Below are 26,901 nucleotides of genomic sequence, written 5' to 3'. Positions count from 1 at the left end.
GATGTCTTTGGAGAGTCGATACAGACTCGAAGGGCTGAATGGCTTCTTTTCACACTGTTGGGATTCTATTGTTAAGAGGTGACCGTATTAAGATTTTCCAAATTGTGAACAATTCTGATAGGGTAAAGAAGGATATTCTGTTTCCACTAATTGGTATGTCTGGGGGTTATAATTTCAAGATCGTCAGCAAGAGAGCTCAGAGTGAGAGGAGGTGAAACTAATTTACTCAAAGTTAGGATTTGGAACTGGCTGCCTGGGAGAGTGGTGGAAGTTTCAAAAGTGAGATGGATATATATTTGAAAGTGATGAATTCAGAGGGCTAAGAGATATAGTGGGAGAATGGGACTGGTTAGGTAATTCTTTCAGGAGTCGGTACAGACAAGATGGTTTAAATGGTCTCTTTCAGTTGTGTAAAATTCTGACTTCTGAGAGTTTTGATGATTTAATTGAAGGACTTAAAGTACTGAATTTACTTGTCTGGACTCAGATTAACAGAAAACAAGGTTTCTGTACTGAACAAGAATTATTTATATTTAAAAAATCACTTCTAACCACAGGCAAACACAAATATCGACATATAGCCCTACTAGATAAAGTTATAACCCTTTTCTTAAACCTGTCCCATGCATATAGACAGACACAGACAAACAAGCAGGCATGATTTGTTAGGGAAACATAGTTAATGGCATCAGTCCATATGATCCAGTGAGGTGTTCCGTTTGCTTTCCAAGACCTTCTGTTCTCCAGTGTGGGTGGGCACATAAATTGTCAAGACTTTCAGTCACTGGTTAGAGGTAACAGTTTACAAGAGCTGATATGACAGAACAACTGGCTGTCTGTGAGGCTTTGGTTACTTTGCTGCTGGATCTCTTTCCTGCAGTCTGGAGGCTTCTTTTTCTGTCATTCACACCCAAACTTTTCACCTGCCCACGGTCCAATCAGGGACTGTTTTGTCATGACTTCCGCTATCCACAACAGGTACAACTGCATAAATGAATCAGCAAATTGTCACTGGGTGAAGCTCACTCTGTGTGCATACAACCTCAATGCCGTGTTGTTTTTGATCACTTCCCCCACTGTTTGAGCAAAGCAACAGTGTAACCGCAACTTGTGATATGTTCTAATAGCTTGTTTTTAAAAGCGCAGCAAGTCCTTTCACAGTCTTTGGCTTAAGAGAGTCCTTTTACCCATTTTAATGTACAAGCCAAAATAAATAAAAAAGTGGTCTTTACAAGATATTGGAAATTATCCCTTCCTCCTGCTTTCCTACTATTGCAAATTAAAATGGAATTTGTACAGTTTTGACAGAAGGTTTTCTTAGGAATTAGATAGTGGCAGCAAAGACAATGCTGGTATAAATCTTTCCCCATTCTGATTTGTTATTACTTGTGTTTTTCTGGTATGTTGCTTCTTGCATCTATGCTTCTGTTTAAAAAAAACTATGTATAGAAGTAGAGCTCCACTGAATTATTTTTGAAAGGACTTTTCTCTACTAAGCACTGTGATTGCATCAGGCAAATTCTAAACTGTGCACATCTTACATCAGGCATTAAGTTATATCAGATTTTTATATCCTGTGAAAAGTTAATTGTCACATAATTCCTTTGCTAAATTTAACAAAGTTTTTGTTTTTGCTGTCCTATGAAAGTGGATTGTGGTACAAGTAGGTGTGGTCTTGTTTCACTGCTTTAATCACATTTGCACAAATAGAATTTCCATTAAAGTGATAGTGTTTTGAAAGTTAACAAATGTGATAAGCTTTGACAGTGAGAAAAATGGTTTTGAATAAGAATTTGATTTTGGTTGCTTCCAGTAGGTGTCAGACTTTTATTCTGACAAAATGAAACTGTTATTAGTTGCTTGAACTGTAATTCCTAAAGGCGTAAATGCCAAAATAAACACATTTGAAGAACATTAGGAACAGGATTAAATTATTCAATCCCTCATGTCTGCACTGTTGGTGAACTGTATCACGGCTGATGAGTTTATGACTAATCTCAATCTGTGTGTGTTCCTTCAAAGGTTTCTGACAGAATGCCATGTAATGTGATTGATAAGCTAGTTCAGGAAGAGGCAATATTATTTTGGGAGTTCAGAGTAAAACTGTAGTTACTCTAGTCAAACATGGGGTCAGATATTGTATCCAAGCTTGGTGATATCTAAACTGCCTGCTTATTGTAAGACAACGACCATTTAATTAGGGTTTCTTTATTTGAGTGCTTGTATCTTAATTAAATTCCATTGAGTTTCTACGAATAGAGCAAGAAAATAGCACAGAAAGTGCATATTCATCTCATCGAACTCATTGCAAGAGCAACTTTTTCTATCATGGCTGTATTTCCTCAATTGTTGCAAATTATTTTCTCTTTGGGGGCTTATCTATTTACCTACAGACGGTGATGTTTAAAATGATCCACACCACTCTTCTAGCTCATGCATTCCAGATCTTAACGAGCTCCATTGGAAAAAAAAATTTCTTTCAGTTGTCTTTGTCTTTTTGACAATCTCCTTAAATTTTGTGGGAATAATTTCTATTGTTGCTTTCTACACCCTGATTTTGAGCACCTGTATTAAATCCCCTGTCAACCTTCTCTAAGGCAAAAAATTCCAGCTTGTCCAATATATGCAAATGGTTGAAGTCCCTCATTCCTGGAATCATTTTCATTCTTCCCCACACCCTGTTTAAAGCTTTCAAATTCCTGCTAAAGTTAGGTGCCCAGAATAAAAGACTGTGCTCCAAAGAACAAAGAAAATTACAGCACAGGAACAGGCCCTTCGGCCCTCCAAGCCTGCGCCGATCCAGATCCTCTATCTAAATCTGTCACCTATTTTCCAAGGATCTGTATCCCTCTGCTCCCTGCCCATTCATGCATCTGTCTAGATACATCTTAAATGATGCTATCGTCCCTGCCTCTACCACCTCCGCTGGCAACGCGTTCCAGGCACCCACCACCCTCTGCATAAAGAACTTTCCACACATATCTCCCTTAAACTTCTCCCCTCTCACCTTGAAATTGTGACCCCTAGTAATTGAGTCTCCCACTCTGGGGAAAAAGCTTCTTGCTATCCACCCTGTCTATACCTCTCATGATTTTGTAGACCTCAATCAGGTCCCCCCTCAACCTCCGTCTTTCTAGTGTAAATAATCCTAATCTACTCAACCTCTCTTCATAGCTAGCACCCTCCATACCAGGCAACATCCTGGTGAACCTCCTCTGCACCCTCTCCAAAGCATTCACATCCTTTTGGTAATGTGGCAACCAGAACTGTACGCAGTATTCCAAATGTGGTCGAACCGATGTCCTATACAACTGTAACATGACCTGCCAATTCTTGTACTCAATACCCCGTCTGATGAACGAAAGCATGCCGTATGCCTTCCTAACCCCTCTATCGACCTGCGTTGCACCTTCAGGATACAATGGACCTGAACACCCAGATCTCTCTGTGCATCAATTTTCCTCAGGGCTTTTCCATTTACCGTATAGTTCGCTCTTGAATTAGATCTTCCAAAATGCATCTCCTCACATTTGCCTGGATTGAACTCCATCTGCCATTTCTCCGCCCAACTCTCCAATCTATCTATATTCTGCTGCATTCCCCGACAGTCCCCTTCACTATCTGCCACTCCACCAATCTTAGTGTTGTCTGCAAACTTGCTAATCAGACCATCTATACCTTCCTCCAGATCATTTATGTATATCACAAACAACAGTGGTCCCAACACGGATCCCTGTGGAACACCACTGGCCATAGTTCTCCATTTTGAGAAACTCCCTTCCACTACAACCCTCTGTCTCCTGTAGCCCAGCCAGTTCTCTATCCATCTAGCTAGTATACCCTGGACCCCATGCGACTTCACTTTCTCCATCAGCATACCATGGGGAACCTTATCAAACGCCTTGCTGAAGTCCATGTATATGACATCTACAGCCTTTCCCTCATCTATCAACTTTGTCACTTCCTCAAAGAATTCTGTCAAGTTTGGTAAGACATGATGTTCCCTGCACAAAACCATGCTGCCTATCACTAATAAGCCCATTTTCTTCCAAATGTAAATAGATCCTATCCCTCAGTATCTTCTCCAGCAGCTTCCCCACCACTGACATCAGGCTCACCGGTCTATAATTACCTGGATTATCCTTGCTACCCTTCTTAAACAAGGGGACAACATTAACAATTCTCCAGTCCTCCAGGACCTCACCCATGCTCAAGGATGCTGCAAAGATATCTGTTAAGGCCCCAGCTATTTCCTCCCTCGTTTCCCTCAGTAACCCGGGATAGATCCCATCCAGACCTGGGGACTTGTCCACCCTAATGCCTTTTAGAATACCCAACACCTCCCCCCTCCTTATGCCGACTCTAGAGTAATCAAACATGTATCCCTAACCTCAACATCCGTCATGTCCCTCTCCTCGGTGAATACCAACGCAAAGTACTCATTAAGAATCTCACTCATTTTCTCTGACTCCTTGCATAACTTCCCTCCTTTGTCCTTGAGTGGGCCAACCCTTTGTCTAGTTACCGTCTTGCTCCTTATGTACGAATAAAAGGCTTTGGGATTTTCCTTAACCCTGTTTGCTAAAGATATTTCATGACCCCTTTTAGCCCTCTTAATTCCTCGTTTCAGATTGGTCCTACTTTCCCGATAATCTTCCAAAGCTTCGTCTGTTTTCAGTCGCCTAGACCTTATGTATGCTTCCTTTTTCCTCTTTGCTAGTCTCACAATTTCACCTGTCATCCATGGTTCCCTAATCTTGCCCTTTCTATTCTTCATTTTCACAGGAACATGTCTGTCCTGCACTCTAAACAACCTCTCTTTAAAAGCCTCCCACATATCAAATGTGGATTTATCCTCAAACAGCTGCTCCCAATCCACATTCCCCACCTCCTGCCAAATTTTGCTATAGTTGGCCTTTCCCCAATTTAGGACTCTTCGTTTAGGACCATTCTCGTCTTTGTCCATGAGTATTCCAAAACTTATGGAATTGTGATCACTATTCCCAAAGAAACTTCAACCACCTGGCCGGGCTCATTCCCCAACACCAGGTCCAGTATGGCCCCTTCCCGAGTTGGACTATTTACATACTGCTCTATAAAACCCTCCTGGATGCTCCTTACAAATTCTGCTCCATCTAAACCCCTAAGACTAAGTGAATCCCAGTCAATGTTGGGAAAATTAAAATCTCCCATCTCCCATCACCACCACGCTGTTGCTCCTACATCTTTCCATAATCTGACTACATATTTGTACCTCTATCTCACACTCGCTGTTGGGAGGCCTGTAGTACAGCCCCAACATTGTTACCGCACCCTTCCTATTTCTGAACTCTGCCCATATTGCCTCACTGCTTGAGTCCTCCACAGTGCCCTCCTTCAGCACAGCTGTGATATCCTCTTTGACCAGTAATGCAACTCCTCCACCCCTTTTACCTCCCTCTCTATCCCGCCTGAAGCATCAATATCCTGGGATATTTAGTTGCCAATCTTGCCCTTCCCTCAACCAAGTCTCAGTAATAGCAATAACATCATACTCCCAGGTACTAATCCAAGCCCTAAGTTCATCTGCCGTACCCACTACACTTCTCGCATTAAAACAAATGCACCTCAGACCACCTGTCCCTTTGCGTTCATCATCTGCTCTCTGCCTACTCTTCCCCTTAGCCACACTGACTTCATTGTCTAGTTCCTTAGACCGTCGGATTTGTACTAGTCCCACCTCCCCCAGAACCGGTCCCAATGTCTCAAAAATCTGAACCCCTCCCTCTTGCACCATCTCTCAAGCCACTCATTTATCCTGCCTATTCTTTCATTTCTACTCTGACTTGCACGTGGCACTGGTAGCGATCCTGAGATTACTATTTCTGAGGTCCTACTTTTTAACTTGGCTCCTAACTCCCTAAATTCTGCTTGCTGGACCTCATCCCATTTATTACCTATATCATTGGTGCCTATATGCACCATGACAGCTGGCTGTTCACCCTCCCCCTTCAGAATGTGCTGCAGTCAATCTGAGACATCCCTGACCTGTCCACCTGGGGGGCAATATACCATTTGGGAGTCTCGTTTTCGACCACAGAACCGCCAATCTACTCCCCTTACAATCGAATCCCCTATTACTATAGCCCTTCCACTCTTTTTCCCGCCCTCTGTACAGCAGAGCCAGCCACGGTGCCATAAACCTGGCTACTGCTGCCTTCCCCTGGTGAGCCATCTCCCCCAACAGTATCCAAAACGGTATACCTGTTTTGGAGGGAGATGACTGCAGGGGACACCTGCACTGCCTTCCTGCTTTTTCACTGCCTTTTGGTCACCCATTCCTTTTCTCCCTCAGCAATCCTAATCTGCGGTGTGATCAGTTTGCTAAACGTGCTATCCACGACTTCCTCAGCATCCCGGATGCTCTAAAGTAAGTCCATCCACAGCTCCAGAGCCGTCATGGAGTCTAACAAGAGCTGCAGCTGGACACACTTCCTACACGTGTAGGAGTCAGGGACATCAGCCACGTCCCTGAGCTCCCACATTGAGCTAGAGGAGCATAACACAGGTCAGGGATCTCCTGCTGTTTTTACTATTAAGCTTAGCTTAGTCCTACTATAATATCAAATAATAGATAAATGAAATGAAAAAATTTTTACCAATCACTCTACTTACCAGCACATGATTTAAAAAAAAAATAAAAAGATAAAAAGAAAAAGAAAAGAAAGTTGAGGCCCAATCACTGTTTTTGTTGACATAAAATTTTCTTCTTTGTGCCTGTATTAATAGGGCTCAGGATCCTGCATGCCTTTTTAACCACTTTCTCAATCTGACCTCTTCTCTTTAACAATTTGTGCAAGTATGCTTCCAGGTCTCCTTGTTACTACTACCATTGCATTAAGTTACACCGGCTCTGTGTCTGCCATTCCATGAATTTATCTGTTTTCTTCTCTCAATTTACTACATTTCTAAGTTGTACCACTTGTAAATTTTGAAATTATCCTCTAATCCATAGTGTAGGTCATTAATATTAGGTCATTAATACCAGAACATATAAACAGGATGTTCAAATGGACAGATAATGGCAGGTGGAAGTCAACCCTGAAGAGTATGAGATGATACAGTTTGGAAGGAGTAATTTGACAAGGAAGTGTTCAATGAACAGCATGACACTAGGAAATTCTGTGCAACAAAGAGACTGGCATGCTTGTCCATAGATCACTAAATGCAGAAGGACATGTAAGTAGGGTGGTGAAAAAGGCATATGGAACACTTGCCACTATCAATTGAGGCATAGATTACAAAAGCAGGGAAATCACGATGAAATTGTATAGAACTTAAGTGAGACCACTGCTAGAGTACTGCGTGCATTTCTGGTCACCACATTACGGGAAAGATGTGATTGCACTCGAGTGGGAGCAAAGGAGATTCACCAGGATGCTGCCTGGGATGGAAAATTTAAGTTATGAGGAAGGTTGGATAGGCTTGAGTTGTTTTCATTGGAGTAGAGAAGGTTAAGGGGCAATCTGATTGAAGTGTACAAGATTGAGGGGCATGGACAGAGTGGATAAGGAGCAGATTTCCCTTTAGTTTAAGGGTCAGTTATGAGGGGACACGGATTCAAGGTGAGGCTGGATGTTTTGCGGGGTATGTGACATATTAGTTTCTTTTTTACTCAGACGGTAGTGACAGTCTGCAAGACGCTGCTGGGAGGGTGGTAGATGTGGGTTGCCTCACATCCTTTAAAAAGCACCTGGATGAGCACTTGGCACATCTTGACATTTGGCCCATAGTCTTGAGTGCTGATTAATGGGATTAGGTCGAAGATCAGATGTTTCATGCGTGTTGGTGTAGACTCAATAGGCTGAAGGACCTCTTCTGCAGTCTGATTGATGAAACAAACGATTCTACAGGACTTGACAGGGTAAATGCTAAGACTATGTTTCCCGTCATGGTAGAGTCTAGGGCCGGACAGGTTATTGTCAGAATAAAGGGGTGCTAATTTAAGACTGAGGTGAGGAGCAATTTCTTTTCTGAGGGTTGAGAGTCTTTGAAAGTCCTTAACTGCAGAGAACTTTGGGAGCAGGTTCGTTGTGAACAGTTAAGATCTCGTCGCGGGATTGTAAGATTCTTGATCAGTAGGGGAATCAAAGGTTAAGGAAAAAAATGCAGTAAAGTGGACGTGAGGAATATCAAATCAGCCATGATTCGATTAAATGACGGGGCAGTCTTGAGGGGGCGAGTAGTCTACTTATATTTCTTATGGGCTGAGCAATCTTTGGTCCTGTTCAGTTAAGTGCCATCGGTGATCCTATTTTATCATTTGTAAATGCCATCAATGATTTATGTTGGCCAACTTCAACTCCTGTGTTTCAACCTGATAAAATGTTGCATTGTGATAACATTATGAAAATACATTCATTGCATGTGTTTTCGTGTATGCTTACTTGTTTTTTTTTGTTTGACAGACAATAGAAACTCCATCACTGCAACATATTAGTTTCTCCCTCAAACCAGGGGAGCTTGTGGCTGTGATAGGACCTGTGGGTTCTGGCAAAGTAAGTTTTAGTTATGGATTTGTTAAACATTAAATTCGGTTTTTTTAAGTTACAAATCAATCATCTGTGACATGAAGAAATTGAAACGTTCGCCTAAAAGGTAACTTGATACTGAATGGACTCGTATGTATTTTTTTTCCTGGAATTTCATTCTTCCTTTATTTCAGTTCAGTCTTATTATTGAATTATTATATGTTTGTGGAGATCCTTTTTGTTCAATGCTGTCTTGAAGAGGAATGTGTTTTGAGCATTACTTTTATTTTGCTTTCCCTTTTTAGGAAATCCGATTTTCTGCTTGAACAAATCTTGAGCAGTGATTTAAAGTTTCAGACACCATGGAAAAGTAATGCTATGATTCTTGGGTCTCACTGAGTTACTGAGTAGTTATTTAAAATTCACAAGCTTCTTAAAACGGCTAGAGATAGTAAGAACTGTCGATGCTGGAGTCAGAGATAACACAATGTGGAGCTGGGGGAATGCAGCGAGCCAGGCAGCATCAGAGGAGCAAGAAAGTTGACGTTTCAGGTCGGGATCCTTCCTCAGAAATGGTGGGGGGAAGGGAGCTCAGAAATAAATAGAGAGAGGAGGAATGGGGCTATGGGAAGGTAGGTGGGATGGTGATAGGTAGGGCATGGTGGGGATTGGTCAGTAAGGTGGGAGGAGTGGATAGATGGGAGAGAAGATGAACAGGTTGTGTCAGGTCAAGGAGGCGGGGATGAGAGGGAGAGTTGGTCACGGAATGAGGCCGGGGGTGGGGAGATTTTGAAACTGGTAAAATCCACATTCAGGCCATTGGGTTGTAGGCTCCCAAGGCGGAATATGAGATGCTGCCCCTCCAGTTTCCGGGTGGTGTCATTGTGACACTGGAGGCGGCCCAGGATGGACATGTTGCCCAGAGAGTAGGAGGGGGAGTTGAAATAGTTGGCGACCGGAAGGTGTTGGCATTTGTCGCGAACAGAGCTCAGGTGCTCTACAAAGAGGACTCTGAGTCTCTGTTTGGTCTCACAGATGTAGAGGAAGCCACGTCGGGAGCAGCAGATGCAATAGACCACATTGACGGATGTGCAGGTGAACCTCTGTCTGTTGTGGAAGGTTTGTTTGGCACCTTGAATGGAGGGGAGGGGGGAGGTGTAGGGGCAGGTGTAGCACCTCCTGTGGGTGCAAGGAAAGCCTCTTCTCGAGATGCCCACTTTGAAGAAATTATCCTCCTCCCTCCGGAAAGAACTCAGTGGATCTCTCTCCCACTGCAACCCTCTGGTAATCTCTTCAGCCCTGAAACTCTTTGAATACATTCTCAAGCAAACTAGGTCCTACAGCCACGTCATCTTTCTCAGTACTTGCCTATGGAACTGAATCATCCACAATGGACTCCAATCTACATTCAGGCCATCCCAATTTGTCCCGGACTGCGACAACCTCTGTATACACAAGATCCAGATCCTCCAAAAATGGTTTAAGATCCCACTTTCTACAGACTAAGGGGGTGGCCATGGGAACCTGCATGGGCCCAAGCTATGTCTCTTCATAGGATATGTGGAACAGTCCATCTTCCGATGCTACACTGGTACTACCCCCAACTCTTTCTCCACTATGTCGATGACTGCATTGTCGCCGCCTCGTGCTCCCACAAGGAGTTTGAACAGTTCATCAACTTTACTAACACCTTTCAGCCCAACCTCAAGTTCACCTGGACCATCTCTGATACCTCTGTCTCCCTTCTGGACCTCTCTGTCTCCATCTCTGGTGACCGCCTTGAAACTGACATCTATTTCAAGCCCAACGACTCCTACAGCTACCTAGACTGCACCTCCTCTCACCCACCTTCCTGCAAGAATGAGATCCCCTACTCCCAATTCTTCCGCCTCTGCCATGTCTGTTCCCAAAATGGGGCATTCCAATACCGAACATCCCAGATGTCCTCTTATTTCAAGGACCACAACATCCCCCACTTCAGTGATTGAAAATGCTCTTGACCGCATCTCTTGCATTTCCTGCACCTCTGCCCTCACATCCCCTCCCCCCAACAAAAACAAAGACAGAATCCCCCTTGTCCTCACATATCACCCCACTAACCTCCATATCCAACATATCATTCTCCACCACTTCTGCCACCTACAATCCAACCCCACAACCAACGATATATTTCCCTCCTCACCCCTATCCGCCTTTCATAGGAACCACTGTCTCTGCGACTCCCTTGTCTGCTCCACACTCCCCCCTAGTCCCACCACCCCGGCACCCTTCCCTGCAACCGCAGGAAGTGCTACGCCTGCCCCTACACCTCCCCCCCTCCCCTCCATTCAAGGCACCAAACAAACCTTCCACATCAGACAGAGGTTCACCTGCGCATCTGTCAGTATAGGACTGTAGCATCCGCTGCTCCCGATGTGGCCGCCTCTACATTGGTTAGACCAAGCGGAGGCTCGGAGACTGCTTCGTAGAGCACTTGTGCTCTGTTCGCGACAAACCCCAACACCTTCCGGTCGCGAAACATTTCAACTCCCCCTCCCACTCCCTGGGTGACATGTTCATCCTGGGCATTCTCCAATGTCACAACGATTCCACCCGGAAACTGGAGGAACAGCACCTCATATTCTGTCATGGCAGTCTACAGCCCAATGGCCTGAATGTGAATTTTATCAGTTTCAAAATCTCCCCACGCCTGGCCTTATCCCATGACCAACCCTCCCTCTCATCCCCGCATCCTTGACCTGACACAACCTGTTCATCTTCTCTCCCACCTATCCACTCCTCCCATCTCACTGATCAATCCCCATCACTCCCTACCTGCACTCACCTATTACCATCCCACCTACTTTCCCCAGCCCCACCCTTCCTCTCTCTCTTTATTTCTGAGCTTCCTTCCCCATTTCTGAAGAAGGGTCCTGACCCAAAACGTCAGCTTTCCCACTCCTCTAATGCTCCCTGGCCTACTGTGTTCCTCCAGCTCCACATTGTGTTATCTCTTATTAAAACAGTAAGCCTTGAATCTTGATGAGCAACAACTATTTAACAATTATGTTGTCAAATTTCTGTTTCCAGTCTTCCATTCTTGCTGCAATTCTTGGTGAACTTGCAAATGAAAATGGGATCTTGGACATCAAAGGTAAAATAGCTTACTGTGCTCAACAGCCATGGGTGTTTCCTGGTACAGTGCGGAGCAACATCCTATTTGGCAAAGAATATCAAAGAACAAAATATGAAAAGATCGTTACAGCTTGTGCTCTGAAGAGAGTGAGTATGAAAACTTTTACTGGCTCTAATGCTATCATAGTATTCCTTTGCATATTGCTTAAATCAATTGATGAAGAATTGTCAGATAAATAAATGTTGCTATTTAGTGAAGAAGAGCCAGCATGTACTTTTGTTTGTGCCATGATGTTGTCATGCTCGAATAGAACCTGAACACGAAAGGTTTAAAAGGACATGGGCCAAGTGCAGGGAAATGGGGTTAGCATGGATGGTCATTTTGGTTGGCATGGAGCAGTTTGAGCTGAAGGGCCTGTCTCTGTGCAAAAGAAAATATAAAAAACGCAGTGAGTGAGATTTTGCACACAATAGCAAAGCAGTGGTGTTTACAACTGACTTTGAAGGAAGCTGTCCTAAGTGGCATGGACTTCCCCTTTCCAAACGTCATTTTCAAATCTAGCAACAAGCCAAGAGAATCTCCTGGTATCCAGCAACAATGATGTCATTAAGCTAGGTAAGCTATCAGTCACATTGAAGTACTCTTGTCATCTGAAATGTCATTTCAAAATTACCTATCATTGGCAAAGTTTGACATTCAACTTATTAGTAACTCTGAACTTAGTACAACACTTGAAATGCAGTTTTACTTCCACAAGATTTCACTTATTTTAAAATGTTTTTGCAGCAATACTAGGAAGCATAGCAGTAATATTAGTGGACCAGTAGAGACCCGGAATAATGCTCCAGGGATGAAGGGAAGGATCTTCAGTATTTGTTGCCGGCAAGCTTGGGGACAGGAAGGACATTTAATTAGAGATAGTAGGAACTGCAGATGCTGGAGAATCCAAGACAAGAAGGTGCAGAGCTGGATGAACACAGCAGGCCAAGCAGCATCATAGGAGCAGAAAGGCTGACGTTTCGGGCCTAGACCCTTCATCAGAAAAATGAAGGACATTTAATTAGGCAGGGTGCTGTTGTACTTGAATTCTGCTGCCTTCTTGATTCTACCAGTACTAGGCAGACAGGCAGTTGGTGCCTGATCATTGGACTGGCCAACAGGAAGCAGGACATGGCACCTTATGAGAACCACTTCCTGCTCTTCTGACCCATGTCAGTCTCTCTCCATAGCCTCCACTTTGCAAAACCCACTCCCATTCCCGTATTCCTGACCGAATACTGGGTCCTTCACAGTCCTGGGATGCCAGGGGATTCCAATAGCACCGATAATAGCATTGTTGAGTGCAGGACCTCTCGGTAGATGAGACCTCCTCCCATTAGGTTCTTGATTGCAAGTGATGTTCTGGCACTGGCCTATCTACAAACTGATTGATGGGCCTTCCCGAAAAGAGGTACCATCACTTTTGGGGTGTCTTATGGCTTGCCAGCCAATAAACAAGACTTCCCAATGCCACAACACAGGATTCTGCCTGTAAGTTTAAATCCTTTTGCAGCAGCTGGAAAATTTAAATTCCATCAACTAAAGTAAATCTAGAATAAAATAGCTAAAGCTGTAGTAAGGGATTATGGGTAAACCCACCAGTTCACTAGCTACTGTCCTTTTAAAGAAGAAAATGTGTGTCCTTAACCATATGATGCAGACTCTCAGTAAAATTCCGATTCCTAATTGGCCATTAAAATGGCCTGGTGTGCCATTCGCTTGTATCAAGCCACCATGAAAATGTTGAATCAGGATGAAAACAGACAAATCAGTTAACATCAACCTTAGCACTGGATATAGCAAAGACCTGCTCTTTGCAATTAACCCTGCAAAGCCCTGCACCTAATATCTGGACACTTGTGACAAGATTGCGAGATAACTGTTTTTCATGTATATTGCTAGTTTCTTTGATCTGAAAATGCAAGATGTGCATGAGTTTATTGTTGCATTAAGTTGCCCCTTCAAATGTAGAATATATTATTACTTTACATCTTTACTATATATTCAGCATGTGTAAAGCACAGTTTTGATGGACATGTAAAATCTGGACACTAAAGACTAAAGTTTGCAAAGCAGTCTCTATCCGCTGGTCTGTATCCCTGCAACCGCAAGAAGTGCTACACCTGCCCCTACACCTCCCCCCTCACCCCCATCTCAGGCCCCAAGAATACTTTCCACATCAAGTAGATGTTCATCTGCACATCTGCTAATGTGGTATACTGTATCTGCTGTTCCTGTTGTGGCCTCTACATTGGGGAAACCAAGCGGAGGCTTGGGGACCGCTTTGCGGAACACCTAAGCTCGGTTCGCACTGAACAATTGGACCTCCCAGTCGCGAACCATTTCAACTCCCCCTCCCATTCCTCAGACGGCATGTCCATCCTGGGCCTCCTGCAGTGCCACAACGATGCCACCCGAAGGTTGCAGGAGCAGCACCTCATATTCCGCTTGGGAACCCTGCAGTCCAATGGTATCAATGTGGACTTCACAAGCTCCAAAATCTCCCCTCCCCCTACCGCATCCCAAAACCAGCCCAGCTTGCCCCCGCCTCTCTAAACTGTCCTTCCTCCCACCTATCCCCTCCTCCCACCTCAAGCCCCACCCCCATCTCCTAACTACTAGCCTCATCTTGCCCCCTTGACCTGTCTGTTCTCCCTGGACTGACCTATCCCCTCCCTAACTCTGCACCTACACTCACCTTTACTGGCTCCATCCCCGCCTCTTTGACCTGTCTGTCTCCTCTCCACCTATCTTCTCCTCTATCCATCTTCTATCCGCCTCCCCCTCTCTCCCTATTTATTTCAGAACCCCCTTCCCCTCCCCCATTTCTGAAGAAGGGTCTGGGCCTGAAACGTCAGTTTTCCTCCTCCTCTGATGCTGCTTGGCCTGCTATGTTCATCCAGCTCTACACCTTGTTATCTCTATCTGCTGGTGAATGTATTTGTTACTTCATATTATTTCTAATTCAGCACTCTGTCTCACCAAGACTCAGCATTCATAACAACTCATCATTCGTTTTGATTTCGGCCTACCAGTTCCTTCTCTTCAAACCACTCTGAATAATGATTTTTTTTCCTCTACAAAAATTCTATGTTTCCCATTACTGACATTTCATAAAATATTTCTGCTCTCCCAATACTTGTCTGTAAGCCATCCCCTAATGAATTGCATATATTCTTTATTATGTAAAATATAAACTGAACGAACACCAATATATGGAAAGCCTCTTGCTTAGAAGGAAATCTGCTTGTATCCTTTCCACATTAGGGATTTTTCAAGATGGTAGCTGCTTGGGCAATTGACATGCAGGCCAAAAAACAATCTTCATTAGATTAAATATTTGATTTATTTTTTAAAGCTACTTTGTCATTTTGTTGAATAAGTATTTGCTGTGCATATGTTTCCAATGTAAGGTGATAAACTTGTAATCTCACTGAATACATGAACAATTTATGCTATGCACACAAGATAACAACCTAACTGGAATCACCTTCCTCCAGGTTTAAGAAAACAGTCAAAGCTCTGTGCTGGCAGAGGGAAAATTGGAGTGCTAGCTGTGACCAGCTAGCGTTTCATAAATGCTACTAAACTTTCTGTAGTGTTGGCTTCACAAATTAAGCATTCTGTCATATAATTAGCACAACTGAATTTATTGATTGGCTGTCAATGAAGATCCTGTCGCCATGATACAATTTGTAGCACCTCTATTAACATGTTAGGTTGAATATCTACACAATGCAGTTTTCTTAAAAAAATTTTCAATGAGATATAATATATTTTGAAAATACGATATAAAGTGATAGAAATTGATAAAATAAATAGAATATAAAATGTTGAACATTTATAGAATTATAAAGCATGATATTTCATACTATTTCTGACACTGTCGAAAGTCATTAAAGAGATAGGTTGTTCTTAATTGACAAAATAAACACATCCATTTACTGTGCATTATTCTCTGGTGTCAGTTTTATATTTTGAAGCAAACTCTCTTAATTGGAAGACTGTAGGTTTAAGTCTCCCATTGACGCAATGCAGATTCACACTTCGTTGTAGTGCTGAGGGTTACGTTTGCATTCCATTTATCTTCACAGATAAATTCAGAAGGTGCTACTACACTATTCACCTTGTGTCTTACCAACATTTCTCCTTCAAGCATTATCTTGTTACAGATGTTGGTGGGACTTCTCTGTACATAAATAGAATGCTGCATTGCTCTACACACCAACTTCTCTCCCAAAAAGAATTCATTGTCATTGTGATAACCGAAAATGTAATCAAGCTCCATAGCTCCATGTGATAATAGGGTTTACATTTTTTATTCTGTGTCTACAGATCATAGACCATAAGATATAGGGGCAGAATTAGGCCATTCAGCCCATCGAGTCAGCTCCACCATTCAATCATGGCAGATATGTTTCTCAAACCCATTCTTCTGCCTTCTCCTGTAACCTTTTGATTTCTTTACTAATCAAGAACATAGAACTATACAGCACAGGAACCGGCCCTTCGGCCCACGACGTTGTGCTGAGCATGACGCCAAATGAAACTAATCTCTTCTGCCTGCTATTGGTCCATGTCCCTCCATTCCTTGAATGTGCGTGTGCTTATCTAAAAGTCCCTTAAATGCCTGTATTGTATCTGCCTCCACCACCACCTCTTAATAAACTTGCCCCTTATGTCTTCTTTGAACTCACCCCCTCAAACCTCAAATGCATGCCCCCCCACCCATTAGACATTTCAACCCTGGGGAAAAGATTCTGACTGTCAACCCTTTCTATGCATCTCATAATTTTATAGACTTCTATCAAGTCTCCCGTCAACCTGCGCTGCTCAAGAGAAAACAACCCGAGTTTTTCTATCCTCTTCAATATAACTCATACCCTCTAATCCAGGGAACATCCTGGTAAACCTCTCCTGCAGCCTCTTCAAAGCCTCCACATCCTTCCTGTAATGTGGCAAACAGAATTGAACGTAATACTCCAAGTGTGGCCAAACTAAAGTCTTATTAAGCTGCAACATGACATCATGACTCTTGTACTCAATTTCCCGAACAATAATGCCATACCCCTTCTTTACCACCCTGTTTACTTGTGTGGCTACTTTCAGGGAGATATGGACTTGAACCCTGAGATCCTTCTGTACATCAATACTGTTCAGAGCCTTACCATTAACTGTATACATTTCCTTAACATTTGATCCCCCAAAGTGCAGCACCTCACACTAACCTGGATTAATCACCATCTGCCACTTCTCTGCTCATATCTTCAACTGATCTATATCTTGCTGTATCTTTTGACGACCTTCTACACTATCCACAACTCCACAGGTCGTTTTATTGTCTGCAAACTTACTAACCCACCCTTCTACATTTTCATCCAAGTCATTCATACATATCACAAACAGCAGAGGTCCCAGTACAGATCCCTGCGGAACACCACTAGTCACGGATCTCCGGCCTGAAAAACACCCACCAATACCCACTGTCTTCAATGGGCAACCCAATTCTGAATTCACGCAGCCAAGTCACTGTTGATTCCCATGCATCTTAATTTTCTGGATGAGCCTACCTTGAGGGACCTTGTTGAAAGCCTTACTATAATCCACATAAACAACATCCACTGTTCTACCTTCATCAATCACCTGCGTCACCTCCTTAAAAAATTCAATTAGTTTAGTAAGACATGACCTGTCCTGCACAAAACCATGCTGACTGTCCCTAGTTAGACCATGCTTTTTCAAATGTGCGTGAATTCTCTCCAACAGCTTCCTAACCACCAATGTGAGACTCAGTGGTCTGTAGTTTCCTGGATTATCCCCATTTCCCTTGAACAGAGGAACAACATTAGCTACTCTCCATTCCTCCAGGACCTCTCCAGTGGCTAGCGAGGATACAAAGATCTTGGTCAAGGCCCCATCAAACTTCTCTCTTGCCTCTCTCAAAATCTTGGGTAGATACCATTCTGATTTCTCCACCTTAATTCTCTTCAAGGGATCCAACACAACTTCTTCCTTGATCTCAAAATGCCCTAGTGTATTGGCATGCTCCACACAAATATCACTATCCTCCATACCCTTTATATACCAATGCAAAGTGCTCGTTTAGGATCTCACCCACATTCTCTGCCTCCAAGCACAAGTTCCTTTCTTTATCTTTAAGTGGTCCTACCATCACCCTAGTTATCTTCTTGTTTTTAATGTATGTATAGAATGACTTGGGATTCTCTTTAACCCGACTTGCCAAGGTCATTTCATGGCCCCTTCTCGCTCTCCTGATTCCCTGCTTTCCTTATATTCCTCACGGGCCCTCTCTGATTTTATCTTCCTAAATCTTACATATGCTTCTTTTTATCCTTTTGACTAAATTCACAACTCCCCTTGTTATCCAAGGGTTCCTTACTTTGCCATCCTTATCCTTCCTCCTTACTGGACACACCAGTCTTGAACTCTCCCCAGCAGGTCTTTAAATAGTTCGCACATATCAAATGTGGACTTGCCTGATACAAGCTCCTCCCAATTAACAGTCCCTAGTTCCTGCCTAATACTGACATAAAACTGACATAATTTAGTACCTTCCTGTAAAGTCCTTGTTCATATCTATCTTAAAAAATAAGGAGTTGTGATTATCGTTTCCAAAATGCTCCCCCACTGAAAGGTCGGTCACCTGGCCAGGCTCATTTGCCAATGCAAGGTCCAGTATGTCCCATGCTCTAGTTGGACTCTACACACACTGTTTCAAGAAACCCTCTGGGATACACTTAACAAATTCCAGCCCATCTAAGCCTCTTGCTCTAAGGGAGGCCCAGTCAATACTGGGGAAGTTAAAGTCACTCAGTATGACAACTCTTTTTATTGCACTTTTCCAATATCTGCCTACATATTTGTTCGTCAATCTCTCGGTGGCTGTTGGGAGGCTTATGGTATAACCCTATCAGAGTGATTGCACCCATCTTATTTTTGACCTCCATCTATATTGCCTCAGTGGATGAGACCTCCAGTATGTCCTCTATGAGTGCAGATGTAACATTCTCCCTGATTAGTAATGCAACTCTTCTACCTCTTTTACCTTTCTCTCTATCTTGTCTAAAATGACGAAATCCTGGAACGTTAAGCAGCCAGTCCAGTACATCTCTCAAAGTAGTGGCCACAACATGATAGTCATGTGTACTGATCAAGGTTGTAAGCTCATCTGCCTTAATTTAATACTCCTTGCATTGAAATAAATGGCCCATTAGTACCATTGTGTTCATTTGCATATCTCTGCCTGTCCCTTCTTTCTGATCTACTGGTCCTAACGTTTACTTTCCCCTCAATCTCTCCACTCGCTGACCTGCTGTTCTGATTCTCAAGCCCCTACCATTCTAGTTTAATTCCTCCCGAGTAGCACTAGCAAACCTCCCTGCAAGGATATTGGTTCCTCTCCTGTTTAGGTGCAACCTGTCCCTCTTGCACAGGTCACCCTGCCCCAGAAGGAGTCCCAATGATCCGAAAGCCTGAAACCCTACCCCCACACCAGCTCTATAGTGATGCCTTAATCTGACCTATCTTTCTATTTCCTTGCCTCACTTGTACGTGGCACTGGTAGTAATACAGAGATTAGTACCCTCGAGGTCCTACTTTTCAGCATCTTTCCTAACTCCCTGTACTCACTCTGCAGGACCTCATCTCTCTTTCTACCTATGTCATTGGTACCAATGTACAACATGACCTCTGGTTGCTCACCCTCCCCCATCAAGAATTTCATGCAATCGCTCAGAGACGTCCTTGACCCTGGTACCAGGGAGGCAACACACCAGCTTGGAGTCTCGGATGCAGCTACTGAAACACTTGTCTGTGCCCCTAACTAGCGAGTCTCCAACCACCATCGCTCGCTTAGATCTTGCCTGACCCAGCTGTACAGCAGAGCCTGTTGTGGTGCCTCAGGCCTGGCTGCTGCTTTTATGCTCCCCTGAGAAGCTACCACCTACAACAGTATCCAAAATGATATACCTCTTAGAGGGAAATAGCCACTGGAGACTCCTGCACTATCTGCCTACCTCTCCTGGCAGTCACCCATCTACCTGACTGAACCTCTGGTGTGACCACCTCCTTGTAACTAGTGCCTCTGCCCCCTGTATGCTCCTCAGTGTGTCCTACTGCTGCTCCAACCGAACAACGCGGTCTGTGAGGAGCTGCAGCTGGTCACACTTCCTGCAGACATAATTGTCAGGGACACTAGACTGCTCCCTGATTTCCCACATCTGGCAGGAAGAGCACACCACAGCCCTAACCGCCATCTCTGCCCCTTTACAATAAGAGAGATAAACAAATCTTACTTTGCCTGCCTTATTCAGTGAAGCCCATTATTCACCTAAACCTGCACTTTTACCAACTAGCTGCACTGATTGGTTCCTTCAATTACACTGCAATCTTTATAAGCAGATCAAATACCCTATAGGCTACAGCAAACTTCCTATCAGTCTCTCTTAATGTCTTTCCTTTTTTTCTGTTAGAGGTGAAGGATGGAAACACTACAGTAATATAATGTTTGGAGCTTAATGCTCCTTGACATGGAGTTCTTTCTTACTCCGCTGATTAGTCATGGTGACTGCGCCAACTTCTCCCAGAATGCCCAGTGAAGTTCCTCAGTATCCTCTATTGGATGCTCTTCCTGCTGTTATCACCAGGGATATTCATCCTCACTCTGTTGATAAGTCGTGGTGACCACACTGACTTCTCCCAGAATGCTCAACAAAGTCTCTGTGTCATTGATTAGATGCTCTTCCTGCTGTTTATCACCAGGGGTATTTTTCCCACTCCACTGATTGGTGACTGCGCTGGCTTCTCCCAGAATGCTCAGTGAAGTTGCTCAGTGTCCTCTGTAGAACCTTTCTTCTCTATCTGAATGACACTCAATTGCTTGGGCTCCACAGCTCTCTGCAGCAGCCCTCTGGCTGAAGAAATTCCTCCTGTTATAAGTTGTAAAGCGATGTCCCTTCACCCTGAGTCTGAGCCCTCAGGTCCTAGTGTCTCATATTCATAGAATCATAGAGTCCAAAACAGGGTGGAAATAGGCCATTCGATCCATTGAGTCTGCCCTGGACCTCTGAAGAATATCCCACCCAGACCCAACACCCTACCCAAGTTGGTAATCCCATATTTACTACGGCCAATCCGCCTAACCTGCACATCTTTTGACATATTACTGGAAATATCTCCCCATCCACTCTATCCAGGCCTCTCAGTATTCTGTAAATTTCAATGAGATTCTCTCTCAGCCTTGTAATCTCTATCGAGTGCAGACCCAGAGTCCTCAACTGCACCTCATACAACAAGCTCTTCATTCCTTGAATCATACTAGTTAATCTCCTGTGGATGCCCTCCAAGACCAGCACATCCTTCCTTAGATACAGGGTGCAAAATGCTCACGGTATTCCAAATGTGGTGTGACCAGAGCCTTATACAACCTCAGCAATGCATCTCTGCTGTTGTATTTTAGTCCTCTTGAAATGCATTGGCCTTCCTAGTTGCCAACAGCTCCCTCCCACTGACCCTGCATGTTAACCTTAAGAGAATCCTGATTGAGGACTCCAAGATGCCTTTGTGCTTCAGAATTCCAAAGTTTTTTCCCCATTTAGAAAATAATCTATGCTTCTATTCGTCATACCAAAGTGTGCAACTGCTCACTTTCCCACATTGCATTCCATCATCCACTTCTTTGTGTGAACAGTTGTGATCCTAACACTGACCCCAGCAGAACTCCACTAAGTCACCAGCTACTGTCCTGAAAAGACCTCTTTATGCAAACTTTCTGCCAGTCAGACAATCCTCTACCAATGTTAGTACGTTGCCCCTAACACTGTTAGCTCTTATCTTAGCAGCCACCTGTGCTGCAACTTGTCAAAGCCTTTCTGACAGTTCACTGATTGCATCCACTGGCTCTCCTCTATCTAATGTGCTCATTACCTCCTCGGAGAATTCAAACAGATTTGTCAGGCATGACTTCCTCTTGCTGACACTGTGCTGACTCAGCCTTTTTTACCATGCACTTCCCAGCTACTTCACAATCTCATCCTTAACAATAGACTTTCAAATGTTGCCACTGATTGAGGTCCAGCTAATCGGCCTATACTTTCCTGTCTTTTGCCTCCCTCCCCTCTAAACAGGAATGTTACATTAGCCATTTCTCAGTCCTCTGAGACCTTCCCAGACTCTAGCGATTCCTGAAAGATCACCAGAAAACCTCCATAATCTCCTCAGCCATCTCCTTCAGAACTCTGGGGAATAGGCCACCTGGTCCAGGTGATTTATGCATCTTAAGACCTTTCAGCATCCCCAGCACTTTCTCCTTGGTGATAGCCACCTCTGCCTACCCCCCGACACTCTTGAAGTTCTAGTGCGCCGCTGATGTCTTGCACCATGAAGGCTGGTGCAAAGTACCTATTCAATTCCTCTGCCAGATGTTTGTTCCCCATTATTGCTTCTTTAGCCTTATTGTCCAGTAGCCCACTGTCCAGTCTGGCCCCTCTTACCTTCTATATATCTAAAAGAAAACTCCTGCAATCATCTTCTATTACTGGCTAGGTATCTCATATTTTATCTTTCTCCCCCCTTATTGCTTTTTTAGTTGTCCTCTGCTGGTTTTTAAAGGCTTCCTACTAATCTTCACCACATTGTTTGCTTTTTCTTTTGTATTGGCTTAACTTCCTTTTTTGGCTATAGTTGTCTCACCCTCCCCTTAGCCCTTGGAATGAATTTCTGCTGTGCCTCCCAAATTACCCACAGAGACTCCTGCCAATGCTGCTCCAATGTCTCCCCCTTTCAATCAACTCTGGCAGCTCCTCCCTTGTGTCGTTGTGTAGTTACCTTTACTCAATTGTAATACTGTTATATCTGATTCCAGCTACACCCTCTCAAACTGCAGGGTGAATTTGATCATATTATGATCACTGCCTCCAAGATGTTCTTCACCTTAAGCTCCCTAATTGAGTTTGCTTCTTTACACATCAACAAATTCAAATTTCCCATTTCCTAGTAGGCTATACCACAGACTTCTCCAAAAAACTACCAAATCGACACTCCATGATTTCTTTTCTGTGATTACCTACCAACCTGATTTGCCCAGTCCACCTGCATATTGAAGTTCCTCCATGATTATTGTGTTAGTGCCTTTCTTAGATGCCTTTTTTAGCTCCTGATTTATGTTCTTCCCCAAATCAGACTACTGTTAGAGGGCCTGTAAATAATTCCCATCTGAGTCCTTTTTCCTTGCAGTGCCTCAACTCTACCCACACAAATTCTGCACCTTCTGACTTATTTCATCGCTTGCTATTGATTTAATTTCATTTATTACTTAGAGGGGAACCCTGCCATTCCTGCCCACGTGCCTGCACTTTCAATAGTGTATTCTTGGATAATTCCCAGTCCTGATCCCTTTGCAGCCACATCTTTACAATGCCCACAACATCGTACCTGTCATTTTCAATCTGTGCTACAAGTTGTTTTGCCTTTCTTCGTATACTGCGCATATTTAAATACCACACCCTCTTTATCATTGTTGTCCCCTTATCTGGTGTGCCTGAAGTCAGATTCCTGATCTTTTCCATACTCTCTGCCCTATTACTTGTTCTGGAAACTTTTAATAACCTTAACCTTAGGGGCAGCATGGTGGCTCAGTGGTTAGCACTGCTGCCTCACAACGCCAGGGACCTGGATTCGATTCTACCCTCAGGCGACTGTCTGTGTGGAGTTTGCACATTCTCCCCGTGTCTGTGTGGGTTTTCTCTGGGTGCTCCGGTTTCCTCCCACACTCCAAAGATGTGTAAGTTAGGTGGATTGGCCATGCTAAATTGCCCATAGAGTCAGGGATGTTTAGGTGAGGGGGATGGTTTGGGTGGGATGTTCTAAGGGTCGGTGTGGACTTGTTGGGCTGAAGTGCCTGTTTCCACACTGTAGGGATTCTATGATTTAACCTGTCCTGAGATTTCCCCTCCACCGTGAACTAATTAAGTCTTTTGACTTTCCGCTGTAATCCTGGTCCCAGTTCAGTTGAGGTGGATCCCATCCTAACAGTACCATTCCCTCTTGTCCCAATATTGGTGCCAGTGCCTCCTTGAAATGGAACCCCTCTTTCCGACACCACTCCTTTAGCTACATCTTTACTAATCTTATATATTTGCTAGTTTGCATATGGCTCAGGTAATAATCCAGAGATTATTAGCTTTAAATTCTTGTTTTTAATTTTATTCCAAATTTCTGATATTCCCCAAATAGGACCTCTTGCCTATGTTGTTGGTACCAACATGAACCACAACAACTGGATCCTCCCCCTCCTTCTCCAGGATTCCTTCAAGCCAATTCAAGATATTCTTTACATTTAGTGTGAGGTAGGCAACACACAGAGCAGGAGTCTTGATCCTGCTCACAAAAGATGCCATCTTTCCCCCTATGAATAGAATCTCTTAACACTATCACTTTTTGTGCTCCCCCCACTTGAATAGCTTCCTGGACCACAGTGCAGTTGTCAGTTTGACCATCCTCCTTGCAGACTTTTTCCTCATTTATACAAGGAGAAAAGTACCTCGTACCTGTTGGACAAGATCCAAAACTGATCCATTATTACATTGAGGATCCCTCTCCCTGCCTCTCTTGTTGTCACACCCTCTTGTCCCTGATCAGTGGCCAAATTTGAAATAATTAAGCTATAGATTGGAACTACCTGAAGTGCAGCATCAGATTAACTCAGCCCATCCTGGTGTGCCACAGTACCTGAAGCTCAGATTTCAGCTCATCAGCTCTGAGCTAGAGTTCCTCAAGCTGCAGACATTTACTGCAGATATGGTCACCATGGCTTGCAACAGGATCCACCAGCTTCCACATCCTGTACGGACAACACATCACCTGTACATTTTTGGTACAGTTAATTAGTTTTATTTATTGTTTAAAAAACTATTATTCTTTGATAGTTCCTAAATTGTTATACACCTTTCTGAATTATGTACAATACAAGCTAGTCCCTGATACAGGTCCCTTATCGCCAAACAGACACAGCTTCTCTGTAACGTCACTTTCTTAAAAAAATTGCAAATGCCAAATGGTCAAAATCCCTGGGTTCAAGTTGTACTCACCGCCACTGGCACTGTCCTTCCCCTACTCAGTCAAATCTGGATACATTCTCCATCACGGTATAGACAAAGGCACTTTCCTGTTGTTGTTGTTGGATTAATAATATTATGAATAAGTTAAAAATGTCTTGACAGAGGAGAATGAGAAAATGTTTGCATTAATGATATTTTTCATGTCTGGGGAATTCTAAACTCTGTCATACCAATAAATTTGATATTTTTTAATCAGAAAAATCATTAAAGAAGCCATTAAGGAAAATTCCATAAATTGATAAATAATCATTAATTTGCCTTGGAGTTTGTGAGATGAACGTTGGTCAAGACAATTGAGAAGTCTCTGTGTTCTTCAAAAATGTACTATAAAATATTTTGTATGTGCTGGTACATACAGTTAGAGCCTTGATGTTATTTCTCATCCAAAATACATGACAATACAGTATTTCTTCAATTGCATGGAAGTACCAATCTGGATTATGTGCTCAAGTCTTGGAATAGGTCCTGATATACAAGATCTCACGCAAAGACTGTGACAAACATTACATTGGACAGACAGGAAGGAAACTGGCCACAAGAGTACATGAACACCAACTAGCAGCCAAAAGACATGACCAGTACTCACTTGTCTCCACTCATATGGATAAGGAGAACCATCAGTTCGATTGGGACAACATCAAGATCCTAGGACAGGCTAAACAGAGACCAGCACAGGAATTTCTAGAGGCTTGGTTCTCCACCAAGAAGGCCATCAATAAACACATAGAATTAGACCCTATATATACACCACTGTGAAGAAAAACCGAAATGAGGTAATCGATTCCAACAGACCCCAGAGTCTAAATACCTGGCAGGAAAACACAACAGCACTTCATTGGTGGCTGCACTGATGATGTTATCCAGCAGGGTAATGAAAAGTCTGCAAACTAACGAACCAGCTTGGCAAGCCAACCAACCACAGTATCTAGAACCCAAGCTACAAATCTACTCAGACACCTTTGAGTGCAGTACGCTCAAATTGGCCCGGAAATGACCTGGAAACCTAGGCCAGATGAACAGAGCGCTACCCACGTGCAATTCTACTTCCTGCATGGATTCCTCAGGAACCAGGTAATACCGCACAGTGTCGGATACAAACCTCCCATCAACAACTGATATGCACATAGGACAGCTGAACACAATGGCCGCAGAATGGTAAAGGTAATGATTAATGATGTACACAACCGGCCCCACAGTTATGACAGGGAAATTACATGCCAAAAAACCGTATTCCTAGATGCAACCAGCCTAGAGTGGACAACAGCCTTCGAAAGAGCCATTAATATCTGTCAACAAATAACAAGAACCAAGAAAAGACAGATCCTACAAGAAAAACTAGCCAAACTAGCCCACCAAAATGACAACCTGGGTAAAATACTTCTTAGATAGATGCTGGAGAATCTGAGACAACAAGGTGTAGAGCTGGATGAACACAGCAGGCCAAGCAGCAGCATAGGATCTTTAGAAGAGACTTTGCAGTTGGGTTAAAATTGTATCAGCGATATTAGGAACTGTAGATGCTGGAGAATCTGAGACAACAAGGTGTAGAGCTGGATGAACACAGCAGGCCAAGCAGCATCATAGGATGCATCCTATGATGCTGCTTCGCCTGCTGTGTTCATCCAGCTCTGCACCTTGTTGTCTAAGATACTTCTTAGACAGGACACGAACAGACACAGCGAAAGCTGTTCTAATTCATGGACTCAACTACAACCACAGAGATGCTAACAGGACAGAGTTCTTAGCCACACTAGAATCCACACTGAAGAGCAACGGCATCAATGAGGAAACACAACAAGGCATAAGACAGACATTGGTCCCGAAACTGACCAGAAGGAACGAACTTAACACTCTTAACACATCAGAAAAGAAGGCCCTAGAAGGACTGAAAAAAGACAACAACATCATAATCCTACCAGCAGACAAAGGGCGCATGACAGTAATACCAAACAAACGGGACTACCTCACTAAAGCACAGACGCTGCTAGCAGGCACGAATACATATCGGCAAATACAAATAGACCCAACACCACAACAGGTTAATAAAGTAATCAACACACTAAAGATACTCAAACAGACTGGACAAATCAACAAAGCTAAC

The 26,901-nt window shown here is 43.5% G+C and overlaps 1 protein-coding gene across 1 annotated transcript in view; it reads left to right on the top strand.

Annotated features, from left to right (window-relative positions):
• Positions 1 to 26,901, top strand: part of abcc4 (ATP-binding cassette, sub-family C (CFTR/MRP), member 4) — a 458,391-nt gene that overhangs the window by 166,160 nt on the left and 265,330 nt on the right. The window contains exons 10-11 of the mRNA XM_048598320.1: positions 8,448 to 8,537; positions 11,580 to 11,771. Of these exons, the coding sequence (XP_048454277.1) occupies positions 8,448 to 8,537; positions 11,580 to 11,771 (282 nt within the window). The remainder of the gene's footprint in view (positions 1 to 8,447; positions 8,538 to 11,579; positions 11,772 to 26,901) is intronic.

The sequence above is a fragment of the Rhincodon typus genome, chromosome 6, assembly GCF_021869965.1.
Source record: "Rhincodon typus isolate 14 chromosome 6, sRhiTyp1.1, whole genome shotgun sequence".
Classification (NCBI taxonomy): Eukaryota; Metazoa; Chordata; class Chondrichthyes; order Orectolobiformes; family Rhincodontidae; genus Rhincodon; species Rhincodon typus.
The sequence above is the reverse complement of the archived record's forward strand: the minus strand, read 5'-3'. Positions and strand labels throughout refer to the sequence as shown.